Source organism: Falco peregrinus, chromosome 3 (genome assembly GCF_023634155.1).
Source record: "Falco peregrinus isolate bFalPer1 chromosome 3, bFalPer1.pri, whole genome shotgun sequence".
NCBI lineage: Eukaryota > Metazoa > Chordata > Aves > Falconiformes > Falconidae > Falco > Falco peregrinus.
In genome coordinates this window covers 28,138,357-28,160,556 of record NC_073723.1, presented here as the reverse complement: position 1 = coordinate 28,160,556, position 22,200 = coordinate 28,138,357, and the positions used below count along the sequence as shown (strand labels likewise).

Genomic DNA, 22,200 nt, shown 5'->3' with positions numbered 1-22,200 from the left:
AGTCAGTTGTTTGGATTTTGCAGGTGGCATTTGCAGTCTGTCTGTTCAGAGGATCCCTGGCCATGGATTTGTACACTGTTGGGCTGTCTGCTATTGATTTCTCCCTTTTGGAAACCCTCAGGGTTAGTCTTCAACACTTCTTGTGGCCATCCACCAAAAATACATAATGCCACAGTACTCAGAGTAGGGTTTTTAAAACTACTTATTTAAATACCATAGTTGCCAAGTGGTAGCTCTGCTTGCAAGAAGTGCTCGTACAAGTCTGTCACAGGCCATCGCTGAAATGATTTAGACATTCAATTAAAGGAGCTGGACCTCTGTGCCTACATACCTGCTGATTAAAAAGGGGTAACTTTTTTGTATATATTCTTATTTTGGGAAGGTATTACTTAAAGGCTGTTCTGAAGAAGTAACTTCTTTGATACGGAAATACTTAAATCAGTATTAATGATACAGAAATATTTAAATCAGTATTAATAGCCTTTATGAATTTTAGCTGTTTCATGATAAAGCATTTGTGGAGTCATCAACATTTTATTTCTGTTTTATCATAGCCAGGCTGTGTAATGATACAGATATATAATTAAAAGAATTTCTTTTATTCTGTGTATATTCTAGATATATAAAAAAAGCTAAACTTTCACTCAGGTTTCTGAGTTGTATATGGACATAGATAAAAATTTCAGATTTAACTACAAAAATTCCACAGGACTTGCTTTGCCATTGTTTATGTGTGTGTATTCTTTGCTCTGTTCACGGTAGCAGAATGCCCTGGCTTTTGGGACTGGGGGGAATTTTTTTCCCCTCCCAGTCCAGAGGATCCAAGGCTGCTGTAATTCTGTATCTGCAAGCCCACAACAATACAAAACGGTCCCTGTGTGCACGCTTAGACACAGTATGAACAACGAACACGTGGCCAGTCACACATCAACACGGGGAGAGAGCAGTGCCTTTCCTGGCACCTGTGTAAACACAGGCTGCGCTTGGGTGTTACAGCTCCACTCTATTCCTTCTCTCCAGGTAGCCGGGACTGAAGTTCACCTGCTGGGGGTGCACCTGCAGTATGGGTTTCCGGTAGGTGCTGTGAGTCTGTGCAGTCACTGGCATCCAGCCTGTCTCTCCCAGTTGCTGGCCCCTAGACCTTCAAGTCCCTCAGCTATTGTCCTGCTCCAGTAGCTCATCCCTATTGCTTTTGTCCCACTCATGGGCTAGTCCTGCTTGAAGTTTGCTAGCATTGGCACGTACATGCATACAAGACCAGTTAGCAATAGGGTGTAGCAGGACTATCAGAGGGACTGCAGTGATGGTGCATTGAAGCGTAATCGGTAAGCTGTCTGTCTGGGACCGGTCCCCTGGATCCTCTTTGTCGTTAGTCTTCCTCTGCTTGTTCCTCTCCAGTCTACCTTAGTCTCTTACTTTGCATACCTTCGATGCTTTCCTTAAGCATCCCGTAGTAAGTTTTGCATGTTGCTGCAATCCCCTTAAAAAATACTCCATAATAAATTTTACGCAGTCCCCAAATTCTCTGTTCTGTCCCTAAATTCTCATCCCCCTGTATCCTGTAAGAAGTCTTATAGCCCTTTAGTAATCCCTCGGTTTGCGTGGCTTTTTAAGAAGTTTTCTACACTTGTTTTAGTGGGGTTTGCGCCGGGAACAATGACCTGAATTGTTTTCACTTGATGGTTTTAGGGCTAGTGAGTCAGTGTGCATTTTTTTCACTAATTGTTCTGATCCTTGCCATGGCTTTGCGGTTAATTTGCTTAGCATTTAGTCAGGTAACCTAACATGCTCTGTTACATGAAAATACCTACGCAGTGCCTTCTGGTCCTAGTTACTGGACCAAGAATGTGGTGCCTGGAGTAGAATTCATCTTGCTTAACCTTAGATGTTTACAGTACAGGCATGGTGAACAGCTTTGTACACCTGATCTCACTCTGTACTCCATGGAGATAGTTATTTTAGGGGATGTTTCTCCTATACTTCAGACATTTATATTATGATTTAAGCTATGTGTTCTTTTATAATTAACATTGTGATATGAAAGGTGGCTAGTTAACTTGGGAATGCCTGTTTGGGTTTGGACAGAATCGCATACAGAGGTGCTTTGGCTCAAGATGAGCAAAACCAGCGACAAGTGAACACCGTCTGGAAGGTTCTTGTCTGCTATTCGGTGTCACAAAAGTCTAAAAACGTTTGAAGGGAGATGAATGAGGTTCTGTAACTGAGGACAAAGAAACTCCTGTGGATAATAGTTTGTGGGAAACTTGAACAGCCCAGTGTTACACTAGAGAAAGATGGAAAGGTATTTGAAGAAGTGGGACTTTAATTAGAAAGAAAAGGCTGTGATGTACTCACCTAGGACTTCAGGGGCTTTAGAAGGTATGAGAATAATTCTAGGACAAAACCAAAGATCATAGTTGAAATACCACCAACTAAAAACTGCTGAAAGTGTTGTTCCTTACTGTATTAAATGAAAAAAAACCCACCACCAAAACTTCCTCCAAGTTGAAGATCATGTTCTTTATACACACTTTGAAACAAACTTAAGGACGTATTTTCAAAGGTGATGAGTAATTACTGTTACACTGACTTTAAGCAGAGCTGCTGTTTTTCAGTGACTTGAAAGTTTGATCTGGTATCTCTATGAATTTTAGGATGTAAGTGGAAGATCTTGGGTTTTGAAGTTTTTCTATATGAATACATCTTCGTATACTTAGTGATTTCATTTTGTCCAAGATTGGAGCAATTTCAGCAGATACAAATGATGTGTTCTCAGTGGGTAGCTGGTTATGATGAGTTTATAGCATGTTGCATCATGTTTTCTACTTTTAGGGCTTGTGTGGGCAAAACCAAAGATCTTTCAGCAGACAAAGGAGCCTTACTGATTATTAAGAAGATAAATGGATGGAGATGGTATTTTGACCGTTATTGTAAAAATGTGATTAAAAACCACAATATGATAGGAAACCACAGATTTAATATAGATTTAGTAGACATGCTGCGCTCACATATTTATTACAAGACTGATATCCAAGCCTCTAACTTGTATTCAAGCAGAGTGGAATTATTTGAAGATGTGACTTTTTTCTAAGAGCCTTATTGTGAAGTAAGACTTTTTTTTTTTTTTTTCAGCAACCTGAAAAATACCATTACTTTACAAAACAGCTTATGAAAGCTGTCATGGCGTAAGGTATGAGCGAACGGTGGGAGGTAGCAAGGGACGGCGGATTTGTTACATCAGTTAAGAGAGGCCATTGCATCAAACACCTGCATGAGACAAGTCCACTAGTTCATGATAGAGTCAAACCTCATCAACAGCTGCAGAGTCCCAGCGCTTTTGCTGTCAGGGGCAAACATCCCTGGGTAGCTGGGCAGCAGCCTTTAGGCATGACTTGTTTCCCTTTCACTCTGTCCTGCAAGAACAGCTGTTTGCTGGTTTTCTGCACTTAGAGATATAGGATAGAGATTAAATGGTACCTGAGGATGAAACCACTTGTTTGTATTTGTAAAATTGGTTTGATCAGAAGATACAGATCTTTGAGCATTATGGTTTTCATTCTTTTCTGTTTTCGCTCTTTTGACATCCCTGCTGCCCTAAACAGCACCTCAGAAATTCTTGCTTTCTCTATAGTCATCATTGACTTGGCTGTATCATTTAAAGGTATTTCTGTTTTCTGCTTAGCAAAAGCTTTCTTGAGGTGATGTCTACCATATAATACTATCTGGTAGAACATTACCCTGAATCCTTCCAGAAATGAAGATTGTTAAGCTCTGGAAGACCTATGGTCACTTTAATCGTTTGCAGATGCCTATGAATCTACACTATGGTGTGCAAAGTGTTTGAGATGTATTGAGGGAAAGGAAACCTGGTCCTAAAAATGCTTGGAGGATGAGAAGAGAGGAGAGCCAAAGGGAAAGGATTATTACCAGAATATAACATGGTTTTGCAAACTGGCCAAAAGGGTGGGGTTTGGCATGCAGGAGTCGGGGGAGCTGCAAGGCACAGATGGAAGAGGAAGGAGCATGTCAGCAGTTTTCTCACTCAGTTTGAGCAAAGATGATAGGGGAAAATCAATCTCTCTTACGCTATAAGAATGTAAGGCGAAATATCTAAAATGCCTATTTATATTTTTTTTTCCCCACAAATGGGATAATCCAGCATTTAAGTCTGAAGGCAAAAGATGCATTGGCTCAGCTGGATATCTAAAGGTATCATATTTATAGACCAGCTATTTCAGGAACGGAGCCTGTGTTCTTTTGCATCACTTAAGGCAAAATATAACCTTGGCAAACAAAACCACTGGCAATATTTGAAGTTGCATCATTCTCAAGTGAGTATTTAACATCAGAAAATGTTAGGACATTCGTGATAAGCCACTGTTTTTACATAATCCTGTCAGTTATGGCTGTCCAGTGGCTGCGGTACAATGTCTTGAACAGAAAATGTTCACTATCACAAGTAAAAGCAGCATGGAGTAGGTAACTGGATTATGATATTGATGTCAAACTGTGGAATAAACTTAATACAGTAATTGGGTGACTAAATGTGATTTGAAACTACGGTTTAATCAGAATAGGGTTTTTCATCCCCCAGGAATAAAAATAAAACCAGGAATCTCACTCAGTGACGGTTCTTCAAATGATGGCCAACACATAGTAATTTGCTTAAAAAGACAAATACCTTTATCGGTGTTGTGCCTTATTCTGTGGAGTCTTTTATGTAAACTGAGCCGTGTACATTGAAGAAATGTTTTAGTGAATTTTGGATGGAGTCAAAATTAAATTGGGTAGTTGTGCTAAGGGGTGCATTTATGGTGGCAGACATGGAAAAATGTGGCAGAACAGATCAGAACTAAATACTCAGAAAAAAATATGTTTGAAAAGTTTTGTTAAAATGTTTGGTAACTGAAGACTTTATTCACAAGATGGGGAGAACTGAAATAGCGTGCAGTGGGGTGCTAAACTAACCAGTTAAGTATTTCATCGAGAGATGCCTGGAGGAAGAAACTGCAGATCGGTCAGGTTCTCATTTTATCTGTCTTAATTCAACCCACTTTTCATATCAGAAGCATGTTCAGCTGCCTTTAAGCTGTACTATCAGAAGCCAGTGCCTTCACGGTTTTCAAATTTTCTTGCAGACCTGCTGCTGCAGTGATAATTTGCTGAAAATGTCCATCTGGTTTGCCTGGCTTTGGGGATGCCAAAGTTGAGGCATCTTGGGCCACCGTGTAAAGGCATGCCCAGTCCAAAACCAGGGCCCGCCTATGGTGTGCAACTACATCTTTCCGAGTAACCCAGGGGAATACCAATGCTGAAAGCAGTTTTCCATCCATTCCATCCTGACCTGTATGTATATGTTTAATGCATAGCTACAAAAGACTCCGAGCTTGTGGAGGGCATTAGATTTCCCCGCTGGAGGCCAGCCATGGAAAAGCAAGGCTTTCCACTGGAGTCATTTGCACACAGATGCAATCGTGCAAAAGCTGCTGGTTTAGTAAGCGAGCTAATAACGCTTCTCAAGACTTCCCTCTTACGGAGCAATACAATCATCTGAGGTCACACTGGTTTTCACCACCTTTTGTTTTTTCCCTTTCTGACTTCAGGACATTTTATTCAGTTCTGACAGTGCTTTGCGGCATGTTTTTTATCAGTGTCTCCTGGAGGCAGATACCATCAGCAATGTCCAGACCTACATGTGCGTAACCTGACCACAGAATTTCACTGTCTTGAAGATCTGTTATTTCCAAAATGTGGTAAATTCAGTATTAACTCCAAACTAACTTGTTAGAGATCTTGACCCATCTGGTGTCTTAATGAAAACTGCAAAATTTTCTGGGTATTGTACGGATTCACTGCAAAATTTCAGAGATCCTCTTGAAAGCTTTCTTGAAAGTCTGCGCTGTCTAGGTATGTTTGATATGTGCTATGTGTTGCTGGTCTGCACTGGTTGTTCGGTGACAGTGCATACCCTGAAAAATATGATCAGTGTAAGATTAGGCTGCCAAAAGAAATCTGTTGTTCTTAAAGTACTTGAAGATGCAGCAATGTTGCAAATCCAATTCAGCAAAAGTATGTAGAAGAATTTTTTGGAGAGGACTGTGGTGCTATGTCAGTTTTACAGTCACTGTGAACGTGTCTTTCAGATAGTTTTGGTAGGGGTTTTTTTTAAGGTTTTTCCTCTGTGTTCTACAGAGGATTCATTCTCTTGTGCTCAGTTCAAGATTTAGAGCACCTTTCTTGTGTCCCTTTTGCTGCCTTCTGAGCAGATCTGATCTGTTTTACACCACACTATGCCTTCCAGTTCTTGATTTTTAAGCTACTTTCAGCTTAATGCAAGATTATTTTCTCACAGTTACTGTCATTTTAATTACCCAAATTGGTTGTATTTTTCAGGTGACAGGGCAGTTTCAGTATGCGGTGAAAAGTCTCCTCTTCTGGTGGTAATAATATTTCCTCATTTGTCTTTTTATTAATTAATCCTAGCTGTGATTAAAATCACCTGCAAGCACTTTGTGGTTGGAAGGCAATCCTCAGAAGCTGCCTTTCTTCTGCCTGCCAGTATGGTTGTCTTTTCTTCATAACCATTTTTACCATTTTTAATGGCATTTTGGCCTGAGCGTGTGGGAGGTTCTGCTTTGCCAGTCCCTCTTTGATGATGCCACTCTGTAGCATTGTGGTGACCCACCCCTCCCTTTTCTAGCCATTGAAAAATACCTGAAAATTCTTAGTTCTACTAACGTATTATACCAAAGATCCTCAAAGTTTGTTTATATGAAAGCTGAAAGTTATGCCTGTCTGTGAAAAACTTGTTTTTTGAGAACTGACATTTAAATTCCATACATTTGACTGATTTTCTTATTTGCTGCTTCTGCAAGTATTTGCTTTAGATTTATTTTCACGGTGGCAGCACGTATGTCATACATGCTGTCAGCACATACAACTTGGACGCCCAAACATTCAGAGGAACAAACTAAAATTTCTGTACGTTAAAACCTGGAATGCCTGTGTTTCTACAACCAGTCTGATGTGATTTTGCAGGCAGAAGAGCATGTTCTTGCCATCAATGGATAATTTAGTTATCAAAGTTGGATGAGTTTTTCATCGCTGCTGCTGTGTGAACAAATTCCAGGTCCCCAGGTCATGTTCAGCCTGTAATTAGTTGTCCCTACTCTCCCATTCATGCCCGGCCATGTCAATGAGGGCGTGCTGCTGCTAATGAGGTTCTATAAGATGCTTTAGAAAGTGGTTTTGTATTGTAGTAGCACTTGGAAGGTTTTCATCCTCACCTACTACCTTGAACTGTGTATCTGCTCCGTTGCTGTTAATTGGCTCTTCGTCTGTCTCGCAGGGCTCTTTACATGGTGTCACTCGTGATCAGTGCAACTCTCCCTCCCTCCAGCTGGGGAACCTGAGTAGTTCATGATTTTGTTATTGTTCTTCAATTTGATACAGTCTGTTCCTGACCATCTGTACCCACTCATGCTGAGAATATCAATACTGTAATTTTCCATCTCCCTCATAACTTGAGCTGTTTTTCCAGCTTGCAGCACTGTATGTACATGCCAGGATCTTATACATAACATGGAGTGACTCTGGAGCAGCAGCCCACCTCAAGGTTCGAGCTCCTTGCTGAGGCAGGATTGGACTGGTGCTTGTTGCACGGATTCATTTGGGACTGTCCGCTAATCTGAGGAACTGAGATGGAAATTGTCATGGAGACAAAGTGAAGACTTAGCCAGTAATATTTTTAAAGAGAAAGGTGGTCAGCCTTGCATCCAGCTCCCACGCTTGAAGAATTGAGAGAGAAATTTCTGTCTGGCCTCTATCTTTGATGTACCCAGCCTTGGTAGACCTCTCAGGAGCTTACATAATCCTGCTGACATAACTCTTTGGATCAGAGTCTCCTAAGCAACCCAACAGCAAGGTACTAGTTTCAGAAATGGGGAAAAATACAGGTTTGCCTCTGTGTGGGGTGTGTGTGCGCGTGTGTGTGTGTACTCTGCATAATTCTGGCAATTTGTATTCTGGTATACTCAGAATTAAGCAGGTTAATTTAGCTATTCCTCTATTTGTTCATATCTGGTGCTTAGAGGATTTTGAAAATCCTATTCTCAGCCATCAGCTAATTTCATTTACATAGAAAAAAATACTACAACGGTTACATGTTTTCTGGTGGGTTATTTTGTTGGGTTTTTTTAAAATGTTTTCTTCTTCACATAATGTCTTGAGGTAAAATGCTTCTAAATGGCATGTGATTTATTTGATATATCTGATATATCAAAGATAAATCTGATAAATCAGGTCCTTTCAGTATTTAAGTACTGCTTCAGGTCCTGCAGACACCTATATTTGTGTGTGTGTGTGAGAATATGAGGGCAAGTACAGGTGCGTAATGGATTATACCAAGAGTTGTCAGTGATGTTATAAACCACAGGAGTGAAGTTCAGATAGTTTATGGTCCAGTTAACACAAACTCTCAACAGAATTAGATCTCCATAAATCAAAATTTGTCTGTTGCTTATTTTCTATATGTGTTTATGACTCATGAATCTATGCCCTGTAGAAATTTCTATTCCTTCTTGAGTCATGCAAATGTTGCTTCCTATCACCCCGGCTCTTGCTGTCCCCAGTGATCAGCTCTGTTGCACCCTGCTCTGTTGTCATGTATTTTTTACTTCGTGTAACATCACCATTTTGGGAAAAAGAATGTTGTGTTGATTCTTCTTTTTCAGAAATAAGGTAGAATTCGCTGTATCAAAATTGAAGAAGTACAAAAGGCAATCAGTATATACATGATGTAGAACCAAATGGGAAAAAAGTGAAACACAAACAGAATACTTTACGCTACTTCCTTCATGCTACCTTCATCCTGCTTCTGAGAGTGAAGGTCTGACCACAGCAAAACATCATTGATAAATATGTGTAGGCATCATCAGATAGAGAGACAATATATTCCTCCCTATGAAAGGGCTTAGTCAGGTACTGAACAGGTTTACCTTTTCCTTTTTTAAGCTGTTCTGTGGAAGAGTGAAGCAAAGCTGAGACGTTTTTGCATATGCTTCTCATCCTATGTACTGATACAGAAAAATACATGACATGAGGCAATGGAATTAAATAGTTGCATTATAAATACATTAATAGAATGTTTGAAAGCCTAAGATACTACATCATGTGGACAAAGTCACAGGAGGCAACTTTCTGACTAGAAACGAGAAATGGATCCTTGTGAGAGAAGCAAGCAGCCATGTGTCCAATATGTCCTGGTTGCTTTCAGGATGTGAGTCGGCAGTGTTGTCGCTATCTGGCCCGCAGCCGTCTGCTACTACAGGTTAGATGCAGCTTTTCTGTTTTAAAATCTTAGGCTGCATCTGCTGAAGGATAGAAGAAATTTAACTTTTTCTTCTGTAACAGAAAGGCTGAGGTGTTGAGCAAGCGAAGTGCTTTCAGTAATAGATTGGCAAAATCTGACTGCCTCTTTTGAAGTGAGGTTGTCAATGTTCTGCTGCAGGTAATGGCCTGAGTGACTTTTTTTATTATTTTATTGAAGTGAGTTGTCTTTGAATGCAGATCAAATGTCTCATCTGTTGGTCAGTGAAGGGCGACACAGCTGGTGAAAGGGCTGGAAGCAGTGTCCTGTGAGGAGCGACTAAGGGCTTTCGGCTCGTCTAGTTGGGAGAAAAGGAGGCTGAGGGGCGACCTCATTGCTCTCTGCAGCTTCCTGAGGAGGGGACGTGGAGAGAGAGGTGCTGATCTCTTCTCCCTGGGGTCCAGCGACAGGACATGGGGGAATGGTTCAAAGCTGCATCAGGGGAGCTTCAGACTGGACATTAGGATGCGTTTGTCTGCCGAGAGGGGGATCAAACACTGGAACAGGCTTCCTAGAGAGGTGGTCGTTGCCCCAAGCCTGTCAGTGTATGAGAGGCATTTGGTTGGTGCCCTTAATAACATGCTTTCACTTTTGTTCAGGCCTGAACTGGTCTGGCAGTTGGGCTAGATGATTGTTGTAGGTCCCTTCCCACTGAAATAGTCTAATCCATTCTAGTCTGCTAAAGACATTGTTGGTAAAGCTTGCAACCTGGAGAACGGATCCGTGGCCTGTATAGTTAGGAAAAACAAGGAGGGAAACCCCCTAGGTCACCACTTTAAATTATTATTTCCTTGGAGAAGGCAGGTTGCCAGTTTCATTAAAACTGGATGACCAGAAAAACAATCCATTTTTGATGCCAGTTTGTCAAATGCTGACTTGTCCTACACTCCTTTTGGGGTGCAGTGTTTTTTACATAAGAAACAATGCTTTATTTCCATATATAACTCATTTTTCTGTATCTTTTATGACTGAGTTTTGGACGTGGGTGTGTTACACATGTTTTTTGAACTGCTGACAGCCATTAATGCTTTTGAAAATAATAGTGAATGACGGGTGAATACCTATGAAATCCATACTGTCACCAGCAAAATACTGTCAATTGTTATTGATGGTTTCTTGCTTGCTAGCCTTTGAAATAGCTGGCACGGGGAGAATATGCACATAGAAAGGTGTGCACTCATCAGAACAGCTTGTATTCAAAACAGAAATATAGGAAAGAATGCACCCAGATAACTAGCGGAAATTATTTAGATATTTACTGTTAACATACGGGTGGAAAAACCCCCAGATTATTAATCTAGCCACTCTTATGGAGAGAAGTACAACAGGACTGAGACAAGCGTTGTAGGGCCAGGGCTGCATTACTGAAGTAACTATAAACATCTGACCCTCTGTGCAGCTGGAGGCCTTCTTGCTTTTGCACATGCAACAGGTTTATTGCCCCTCTAAATTAACGTGTTGAACAAATTCAATGCACTGTGTGGTCAGTGCTAGAAAGCTTCAATGCCTGCTCATTTTGCTCTGTGGAAGAGCATGTAAATTTGTTGTGGAAAAATTGCCTGTGCAAAAGTAGAGATTGGGCTGGGAAGCCTTTCTGTGCAAGTGCATCTTGTTTGGGCTTTGTAGTATGTCAGCTTTGTAGCGCTAATCTGAATAGTAGCATGGTGGTTGATGAAATGCAGGGTAAGCAGTTCTGGCTCAGTGTTGTGTGCTTCCTAGGTATTAGGGTAGTTACTGGTTCTGTTCTTTTCCTTTCCAATTCATAAAGCCCCTGCTTTTGAAAGTGTCATACACTAATTTTTATAGTGGATGTAGTCCCTTGTATAAGAGACAAGGCAGGCTTTAACAGCTGATAGTTTGAAGTATTGTCTGACTATGGGATTCCTTGCACAGTGAGAGTGAAATAACTCCCTTTAAATTCAAAGAAAGAAATTCTTTCTTTTTAATACCTCTTTGAAACGCGAGATGAAATGTCAATAATTAGCTCATATTTTATTACCCTTTCCCTTCCATCCCTTCCTTCACAAGATAGTTCTTCATAGAGAATTCTTTTTTTCTGTCCACTGTGAAAACAGATAATGTGTCCAGGCTGCTTCTTCTACCTCAGTATCATCAGGAAAAGCTGGAAATAAAAATATAAAGTTATCTTGCATTAATGTTCTAAATATCTTTTCTGTGTCATCAATCCTAACATACACTTCCACGTCAATTTGTAAGATAGTGTAGCCTAGGGAAGATAATGGTTGTACTCAAAGGTTGTCTATTTTCCTAGACTAATAGTGCTAGTAAAAATAGCCAGGCTTCTGTGCACATGAATCCCTTCTCAGAACGTTTTGATTTCCTACTTATTAGGACATTGTTATGAATGTAATTATGTTAATGTAGCTAGTGAATGAATCTTGTTTTAATCATACTTGTGCTTTTGAGTATGGCAGAATCCTGGTCCGGAGAGCAGAACACAAAGCAGGCATCGTGTTACTATGAGTTTGCTGACTCTTATTTGGCCTAATGCAATTTTTCCCTTAGCCTAGTAAAATGCCAAAGCTGATTAATGTTGATTAATACTGTTCTTCATAAACTTTTCACGCTGCACAGTTTGATTTTATCTGAGGTATGTCAACTAGTATCATGGGGAGTTTTTTCAGGAAAACAGTACTAGAAAGTGTCAAGTAAGTGCTAATGATCTCAATACACAAGAAAGAAATCGCTTACCAATTAGACTTTAGCTTTTGTCATTCTCGTGCCTTCTGTCTCTGGAGTATAAAATGAACTTTCACAAAATACTGGCTCCTTTCTTCATGTACCAGAGCTAAAACTGTAATGAAAGAGTGTTTACTTGAACAAAAAAAAAAAATGCCTGTACCTTTATGCTTTTAGAAGCAGTTTAGTGTGCTACTGCTTCTGCCTTCACCTATTATTTGAATTAGTTGAACTTCCTGATTAATTTTCTGGTCATTTGGCAAATGTGAAACCTAGATAGGTAGACTTCTAGATAGAAAATACCATATGCTTAGGTTTAATTATCATCCCTTTCAGGCATGTTTTCATTATCAAAGCTGCTGTATTCCAGGTCTGTGAGAATTAACCTTAGTTGAAAACCCAAACAGCTAAAGCCCACTAACTGCCTTTGGCTTTTGAGGGAAACAAGCAGTCAAAGCAGTGTTTTCTTTCTCTCACCAACAGAGAGGCTACAACTTAAATCGGGTGCAGTGAAAAGAGGACCTCAGTAATGGGCTTTTGTGTGGATGGATGTTACCTTGAGAACTTCCTGCTCATCTGTTACTTTGAGAAAAGCTTAAACTTCTTTTCCAGCAATGCTCCTCTGCCTCCAAAACCCCCTCTGTCTTTTTTTTTTTTTTCCTTCAAAGGTCAATTTAATCCCATCTTACAATAATGTCCATGGAAAAAATAGTCACCTTCCACTTATCTAGTGTTGCTACCTGTATCTTACTGCTGTCTCCTCATTTCAGCCCACTGCATTTGTCTGAGTTACCCACACACTGCATTTTGTCTGTGACTCTTCGAGCTTTCTGTGGCAACAGGCTGTTGTCTGTGCTATTTTCTCTATCAGTATCTAGGGCACTAGACTCTTTGTACATAAGTAGGCTTTCTAGACATCACTGTAATAATAATAATAATTCAGGATATTATTATTACTGCTTTTAATAGTGAATAATGAACTGAGAGACAGAATGACATAGTAGACTTCATAAAAAAACACCAACCAACCAACCAACCAAAAAAGCCCCCTGCTATTTCTTCTCAAGCAGCTTGAGTTTCAGACAGGTAGGAGTAGTTAGGGAAGAGAGATTAGAAGGCAGCAAACAAGGAAGGCAATGCTGCATCCATACCTTACAGGAACACACGATAAAGTTCTAAGCACCTTCTGTGCCAATGTGAGCCTGTGCTTTTTCAGTTGAATAATGTCTATATACTTGTTATTTTGGATTTTGAAACCCGTTTAGTATCTGTCAACTCGAAACAGTTAAAAAGAAACCAAAGTGCCCAAGTTGGGGACAACTTTTAGTACCAACGAAGGTATTAAATACCAATGCATGGACTGTGAGCAACCAGTATAGACCCTTGTATGGTTTTGGATTCTTGAAAATTAGCTGGACAATGGCTACACTGCTGAAAACAAAATCTTTGACTTATTGCTGTGAGGGCCTGTTAGAGTACAGGAATTAACTTACTGCCCAGTTACTAACTACTTAGTTATCACATTGGTGGCACAGGTCAGGAAGCAAACAGCAATGTATAACTGAAGAAATTTCATTACACAGAAATATTCAGCCTTTCAAAAATCCCTCCTTTGAGTTTCAACAAACTGAACCACAATCAAAATAGAATTGCCAAATTTAGGCAGAAAATATTAAGTTTAAGATCCTGTGAAGACTTTTACCTACACCTTTAGTTTGGCATAATACGTGTTACACTTAGTTCAGTCAGAATATTTCAAACTGAGCCTGTAAACAGAATTTCATGAATGAGACATGATAATTTTTTAGAAGTGATCATATTTATGAGCTTATGAACTGTATGTCTGTGTATAATTGCTCTGGAAAAACCATCCCAAGTCCTAGAAATAGTGTTTATCAAGTATCCCATTCAATAGATTCATAGACTAGTTTGGGTTGGAAGGGACCATTAGAGGTCACCTAGTCCAACACCCCTGCCATGGGCAGTGATTGATCTCTTCAACTAGATCAGGTTGCTCAGAGCCCCATCCAATCTGATCTTGAACGTTTCCTGGAATGGGACATCTGTCACCTCTCTGGGCAACCTGTCCCAGTGTTCCACCACTCTCATCGTAAAAAAATTCTTCCTTACCTCTGGTCTGAATCTACCCACCTTTAGTTAAAAACCATTACGCCTCGTCCTATTGCTACAGGCCCTGCTAAAAAGTCTGCCCCGTCTTTCTTATAAGCCTCCTTTAAGTCTTGAAAGGTCTCCCCAGAGCCCTCTCCCACGTCTCTCAGCCTTAAAATGGAAAACAATGCAACCGATCTGAGCCTTTCTTCAGTTTTCAGCCAACTGTGCTTATAGAACACCTGCATGCCAGGGCCTCTCCCACACTGCATTTCAAAACACAACCTGGATGCTCCTCAGTCCACTGAGAGAAGGCAAATCGACCTCTTGCCACCCAAGCTGATTGATGAATAAGGCTGAAACTCCTCCATACCCTAGCAGCTACCATAATGCTGATGGCAAGCCCCCACTCCTCTAATCCAAAATGTTTTTTCTAATGGTACTTTCTGAGCAGAGAAAGGGTTTGGGAGTGGGTAGGTTTAAGTTATGCTTTTCAGCACAGCTTGAGGACTTCCCCCTTCTTCTGAGTCTGTGAAGATACTGATCACACACGTGGAGATGAAGAAAAAGTGGGGGGACTAGCTAAAAGACCACTGTTTTTCCATCTACTGCAGACAGATCACTTACAGCAGTGAAATTGGGAGGGGCTATTTTATCAAGTATAGTTGATGTAGGGGTATAGCAGGGCTATATAAACTATGGATAACCCTCTTTTATGAGAAATGAGAGTAACAAATGAAAGAAACTAACTTTTACCCACAATATCAAGCATTCTTCAAATTACTTATGGGGAAGTATCCAACTAAAATAAATTTGCTTGGAGCAGAAAAAAGTTGCACAGAGAGTAAGCAAAATCCTCCTGAAAGCAACCAAATGAAAAAGTAGGTGATGTTATAGAATATAATTAGCTTCCTCCATTAAGACAGGGGAAAGCTGGGAAATGTCCAATACTGCACCAGTAAACCAGTCTGTGATGGTTTGATAGCACTTAGTGTAGGACCTGAGACTCACAAATTGTTGCAGTATACATTTTTGTCCTTCCTCAACTGGAATTTGAGGAGTGCCTTGCAAAACACCTCTAGGATGAATCCTACAGGGTGCATTTCTTGCTGGTTGTACATCTGATTTGATCTATCTAGAGCCTGAGTACTGGGGGTTTCCAACCAAGAACATGTTTTTGATTTTCTTCATTCACTGATCCAGAACAGAATACTTAAAGTTCCTTGTATGTCACCTAAAGTAAAGATGTTTTCAAAGTGAATGTTTCAACTTGGGACAGAAATAATGGAAAGAATTAGTCACACTGGATTTCTGCCTTATACAAAATATTATAAAGCCCATGTTAGTGTTACCTTTTCAGGAAAGAATTATGCTTGGCGTGCTTGAACGATGAATCTACCAACTCATTTACTCTTGTAGTTGCTATGAGGAAGGAAATGGGAGTGAGTATAATGAGACCTTTAATGAAAGACATTCTGTGGTGATATATAAAAGCAGGTTACAATACCACTGTTTCCTTGGGAACCTCTCTTGTCTAACAGAACTGGAAAGGAACATAAAATAAAAAAGAGGATCAGCAAACTTGTGTTAATAAGCTTGCTGGTGTTAGTACATTTAGATGACTTAGAGAAGCCACCAAAAGAAAGTAGCATGTACCTTTAATATATGACTGGAGTGAATTTTCAGTTGCAGATTATACAGTGGAAGAACAATTTCAGCAGAAGAATGTAAAACAGGGATGGGAATCTGCTTTTTTCGGAGTATGGTAGTAAGTATGGAACGAGAGCTGAGATGAACAGGAAGGGCAGGTACCTGGAGACGTGAATGTGAAGGTCAGAATTCATAGATGTTTCACTGCTGTGGAAATCACAAATGAACGCTATTTAAAAATAAGCTTAATAAATTATCTTACTAATTGATAATATTTTGTCTTGTTGGTTGATTGTAGGTCATTGTTGACACGATTACTCTGGAGTAGGTAAAGAAGTCTGTGCTCTGAATATGTTTTCATCAGTATGTCACCTGGATAATGTAAATAACAGTAACAGCATCAGCAACTTTGTGCAGGCAGACAGGAACGTGACCAAATAACATTTCAATTTAATTGCAGGAAAATGCAAGTAATCATAGGTGGAACTGATGGGGAGAAAGGAAGGTAGAAGCATAGAAAGGTCAAGTTGAGCCATTTCTTCAGTGAGTCACAGGATGTCTTCTGCTCTGAATCTGCTCTCTCTTTTCAAAGCAAATAGCTAGATAATATACAGGGATTACAGTTCCTGTTCCTGGATTTGTTTGTTTATAGTTACCTGCTTAATGGTACAGGATTTAGTGAGAACAAGGCAAATACCAAGGAGAAAAGAAAGCTCTTGAAATTCTACAATCATGCTGAGAGCAGGTATTTGTAATTTGTGGATGAAAAATCACAGGCGCGTTGAAATGATTACAGAAGCAGGCACTGTAAATCCAGGAAGTTCAGAGGTAAATACCCATCGGAAAGAAATTCAGGTGAATGAAGCAATGCATAAAGAACTGTAGTGATGTCTTGCAACCAAAATGATGGCCAGAATACTGCTAGCGTTTACAGTTGAGATGTGGCATGAAATATTTTCAAAACAACTGTGTAACCTGTCAGCGTGGAGAGATTGCTTTCAGGTGGTCTGGTTCTTTTTAATTATTCTTAGAAGCGATTGAGTGATTTCTTTCTTTCCTCACTTCCTCAGGACAAAATGTAGTTTCCCAAAGGGATCAGTCCAGTTAATTCTTCCATTCAACATTTATAGATTGATAAGGACTATACTATCTTCAGTAATCTGATGACACGCAGTTCTACATTTCCTCCTCTTTATGACTTCGATGCTAGATTTATCTAGTGCCTGGAAGAAACAAGGAACTGGGTGAGAGCCAGCTGGCTGGAATCCAGTCCAAAAGGTGAAGGTGATGTGGACTGGAAGAGCAGAATGCTTTCAGGACCTGATGAAAAATCACACAGTTTATTTTACGAGGGTATCTGCTTAAATATAGTATGCTCAGTTTCTATACAATGGTTTATGTGTCCCACAAAGGGTCTATTATACGTAATTTTACATAAAAAAATGGAATGGGCTCCTTTCAGCTAAGGATGCCAATGACATTTCTTAGACAAAACTAAAACTTGATGAGTATGTGTGTGTGATAATAGGTATGGGTTAATGTGAAGACTTGCTTTACCACAGCCAACCTGTCATGTCCTTCTGGTGATCTGTTCTTCCAGAACTTGTTTTCCCAAACAAATGATGTCTGCAGCCCAGTATCACACACAGAACACTATAGCTAGTGGATCTACATCCTAGACTTTATTCCCTGTGGAAATACAGCTAATGAAGACCAGGATACTTTCAGGAAGATGACTTTTGTCCCAGGCCTTTGCATCTGGTTATAAGTTGATGTCACAGTCCGTTAGAAATAGCGTCAGCTCCAGAAACGTATGGTCTGCGGTAGAGGTTTCAAACTGTCCAAACTAAACCTTACAAAACCTCTTTATTATTGCTACACACACTTACGTGATATCCAACACCGATGTGAAAGAGATGGTATTAGGAGACATAACTCCTGCGAGTAGGTTGAAAACACAGATCTGGATCGAGTTATTTCTTCAGTGCTTTTGTATAGGTTATTTCCTGTTTATTTGGGCTGGATGGCGTTTTGGCCATTGTAGGAAATTTTTTTTTGCCATCAAAATGACTGCTGAGGTGAGGGATTTAGAGTCAGGAACAGTGTTTTGAGAGGTTTGTTCCACCACCATCCGGTTTCCAGGGTGGGAGGAGAACTTCCTTCACCGGCCTTGTCTCCTCGGTGTCATGCTCCTGATCTGGCTCAGCGGGATCTGTCCAGACAGACGCCGGGGAAGATCTCACACCTGGGGCTGGCAGAAGGGCACTCTAGCAGGGCGCTGTGGGGGCGACTGTGGAGCAGCAGTCCTGCTGGGCCGGGCCCGGTGGAGCCGGAGGGCGCCGCTCCCCGGTTCTCAGCCCGAACCGCTGACCGCGGCGTCGGGCCTCCGAGGGAACGGGCTGTGGCCCTCTTCGCCCCTCGTCTTCCCCGCTGCTGCCTCCTCAAAGGGGCCGGCGCCCCCCGCCCTCCCCCCTCCAAGCTCTTTGGCGCCAGGGCTGCTCCCGGGGACCGACCCCTCCGAGCCGGTGCCCCTCTGCGCCCGCCCCCCGGGCAGCCCCGGCGGCGGGAGCGGCGGCGGCGCAGGCTCTCCCCGCCTTCCCCCGCCCCCCCCGCGGCCGCCGGGCTCGGTCCTCCCAGCGCGTCGCCGGCGCCTTGGCTCCTCCTTGTCCTTCCTCGCGTGATTTTTATCGCGTCCATTTTTTGTGCGGGGATAAATAAATAAATAAGGGCCGGTGCCGCCCGGCGCCCCCCGCCTCCCAGCCCGCGCGGCGCCGCTAGGGGCGGCAGCCGGGCTCCGCGCCCCGCGCCGCTCAGGTGGGGGAGGCGGCGGGGCGATGCGGAGCCCCCGCCCGTGACTCCGGCTCCCCGCCATGCCATGGGTTAGGCGGACTCCATCTCGCAGCCGAGAGGGCACCAGCCAAGCGAGGCGGCGGCAGGAAGCGGCGCGGCCCGGCCGAGGAGCGGCGGCGGGAGGCGGCGGGCGGCGGGCGCGGCGCCCCGCGGGCCCCTCCATGGACGGCGGCGAGGAATTATGAGCCGCGGCCGGCGGTCGGGACCGGCGCTCGCCCGCTGGGGCTTCCCCCGCTGCGCGCCCCGGGGCGCCGGGGCTCCGCTCTCGCACGCCCCCCGCCTCGCCCCCACTCCCCCCCTCCCCGCCCCCGGCAGCCGCTGCCCCCGTCTCCTGTGTCGTGTCCCGTCCCCCCCCTCCCCGTCCCCCCGCCGCTGGCTCCGTCCCCCCGTCCCCGCCAGGAGCTCGGGGTTAGGATAATCTCGCTCGCACCCAAACCACAGCGCTCCCGCGGCTAATCCTGCCCTTTCCCCTCTCCCTCCCCACCCCGCCTCCGGCCCTTCCTCTCCCGGCGCTGCCCGCTCCCCTCCCCGCTCCCCCTGCTCTCCCCCTGGGCCCCTCCGTCCCCGTCCTCCCCGCTGCCCCCGGTGCGCCGGCGGACCGGGCAGGTGGGTGCGAGGTCGGGGCCGCCGGCCACCCCGCCCCTCCCCGGCGGGGCCGTCATTAGGCTGCCGGTTGATTACAGGGTATTGATTTGTATGTGCTTCTCCCGGCGCCGGCGGCGGCCGCTCCCGCTGGTGCCGCCGCGGCCGCTGGAGTTCGGGCAGCGCTTCCCGTAGCGGCGGTGAGCTCCCACCAAACATGTCGGCTCCCGCCGGGCCCCGGGGCGGCCCCGCTGCTCCTCAGCCTCCGCCGGCTGCTCAGCCCGAGATGCCCGACCTCAGCCACCTCACGGAGGAAGAGCGGAAGATCATTCTGGCCGTCATGGACCGCCAGAAGAAGGAAGAGGAGAAGGAGCAATCCGTGCTCAAGTAAGGGCGGGCGCATCCCTTCCTCGTCCTCCCAGCCCACGGCCGGGCGCGGAGGTCCCTTTCCCGGGCTCGGGGGCTGCACGGCCGTGGCGGCCGAGAGGAGCCGGGCGGCCGGGGGCGGGCAGGGGCGTCTCTCGCCCGCCGGCCGTGCCCCGGCGGCTGGTCGGCGCCGGGCGGGTGTGGGGCGCGGCGGGGGGGACCTGCCGCCGCGGGAGCGGGCAAGCACGGGGCCGGGAGGCCGCCGGGGCGCCGCGGCCCGGGCTCGCCGCCTGCCTCAGCCGCGTTCCGCCGGGCGGGCGGCAGCGCGGCGGCCCCGGCCCCGCACGCCCCGGCGCTGGCGGGGGCAAGGCGCCCAACATGGCCGCACAGGTGCCGTTCTCACCCGGCGTGTGCCATCAGGAGGAAGGGGGGTGGGGGGTGGGTCGCGGCGGCGGTTGGCGCCGCCGGAGGGGGCGGATCGGCGGCATCGGGCCCCGTCCCGGGGGCGCGGCGGGCTCCGGGCTGGCGGCGGCGGCCCTGCCCGGCGCTGGCGCGGCCGCCCGGGGCGGAGAGGGACCGCCGGGGCCTAGGCTCCGGCCGTCTCGCTGGGTGGGTTTGCCACAGCCGCCATCTTCCCCCGACAACGTGTCTGCCACCCGCCCCCGCCCCGTTGCTCTTTCCAAGCGTGAGCCCCGGCGCCGGGGGAAGCGGAGCGCCCTGCCGCCCTCTCCAGCACCGGGAGCTGTCCGCGGCGGGGCCCAGCTCCGGCCCCGGGAGCTGTCCGCGGCAGCACCGCCCTGCAGCGCTGCGCGGGTCTCGCCCCGCCGCCGCTGCCCGGGCGCAGCGGGAGCCGGGGCACACGGGGCAGCCTGGGCTGTTCCCCCTTGCGCTGCGCCCCGGCTGCCAGCGGCGAACCGGTCCCGCTGGAGGCGCGGGGGTCCCGCTGCCGGGAGCGGCTGGGTCGTGTCCTGCCATTACCGGGCTGGGAGGCACCGAGTAAACTCCAGAAAACTCTTCTCCCTCCGTGGCGGAGGAATCGCGCTGACTTCTGAGGGCTTGAAAACAAGCAAAGCTACTGCTGTGGTGGATGTGACTTTTAAGTGTGTGGTGAAGCTGAAGCGTTAGCGGTTCTTTTTACACCAAAATGAGTGTTGTGTCTTGGACACGCCAGCTGCAGCTGGCCCTCCGCGGTACCTGGAAGCTGTCTGCTGGGCTTTTGGTGCTGACTTTGGAAGTCTGCTTCCAAGCATTGCATTATTGTGAGCGTCCTAATGAAAACTTCAGATACCGTTTGTGTGCCAGCTGCTAAACTGTGAGGCGATCTCCTAAAGACATTTCAATGCCTGATTAAAAAGATTTTTTTATTGAGTGAGCATTTTGAAGAATGTCAGTGTAATATGAGCACTGGAAATAAAGTGCCATACCTTGTTTTATCACTGCCTCTCAGTCTCATGCTATACAATTTGCTTGCTAGTGTGATCCTTTCATTTTAAAGCAGTTTAGACTCCCCTAAATTGCTAAATTGTCTGGCATATTAAAATAAATGCATTTTTTTGTCTAAAATCTCTGGCCTCTTAACAATCAGTAACAAAGAAGGAAATGGAAAATTATTGAAGTTGCAGTTTAAAGATATAATAATACCACTACAGTTTTAAGGAAGGCTTCTGGCAACTTTTGTTGTGGATGATAATATTTGTGATCCAATATAAAGTACAATTTCAGTATGATACTAGGATCAGCTTGAGCTGTTAAGCTTGCAAATGAAGAATAAACTGTTCTCATATAATAACAAGGTACAGCCAACTTAGGAAATGAAACAAAACTGTTTCCATTGGTAATCACCAGAATCTTGGAAGCAGACAATGGACAAAAGAAAGGTCCTCATCAAATCCAAAGATAAACTATGAACTAATTTAGTATCTCATTATGTCTCACTGAAGATTCCTCTCAAGTTCTGTGCAAGCCTTGAGGGAAATGGTATGGTGTAAAGTTTGTACACAAAGGATAGCCTGAAACAGCGCTCTCAGGAAAATGCTGTTGTCAATGGAATTCGGATAGATGGCCCACAGTATTTTACAGGATACTGACTGAGAAGTGATCTGGTGTCAGAAGAATAACTCACCAGTTTCATTTTTCTTAAAGTGAAGTGGCTCCTTGAACTATCAGGTCCATGTTTATTTCGAAAGTATCTACAGATTCATGAAGCACACCCTCCACCAAAGTCATACCAGAACTTGTTCTGGGTTTTTATGCAGATATTACTGAGTTTAATTCTCTTGACAGATGTTTTCCTCTGTCAAGAGAAGAGAAGGAAGAAGAAGGACATCCCCACCACCCATATTTATATGAATGAACTACTGTTATTGCATAGAGATAAATATAGAGCTAAATTTTGCAGTCTCTGTTCAAGTGTAATTCTCCTGGAAGGCAAGCTCCTTTTGAAGTGGAAGGTATTTTTGTCTGACTAAGCAATAAAATTGTGTCATTTCATTTAATGGAAAAATATGGGAGGATAAAAAAAAGATGCTAAAACAAGAGTTGACATTTAGAGATATTATCACAAAACTGTTCAAATG

At 44.4% G+C, this 22,200-nt stretch overlaps 1 protein-coding gene across 43 annotated transcripts in view; it reads left to right on the top strand.

Annotated features, from left to right (window-relative positions):
- Positions 1 to 19,051: 19,051 nt before the first annotated feature.
- Positions 19,052 to 22,200, top strand: part of RIMS2 (regulating synaptic membrane exocytosis 2) — a 483,861-nt gene continuing 480,712 nt past the window's right edge. For all 43 annotated transcript variants that reach the window (XM_055800464.1, XM_055800455.1, XM_055800475.1 and 40 more), the window contains exon 1: positions 19,052 to 19,645. In XM_055800464.1, the coding sequence (XP_055656439.1) occupies positions 19,476 to 19,645 (170 nt within the window). In that variant the 5' untranslated portion in view covers positions 19,052 to 19,475. The remainder of the gene's footprint in view (positions 19,646 to 22,200) is intronic.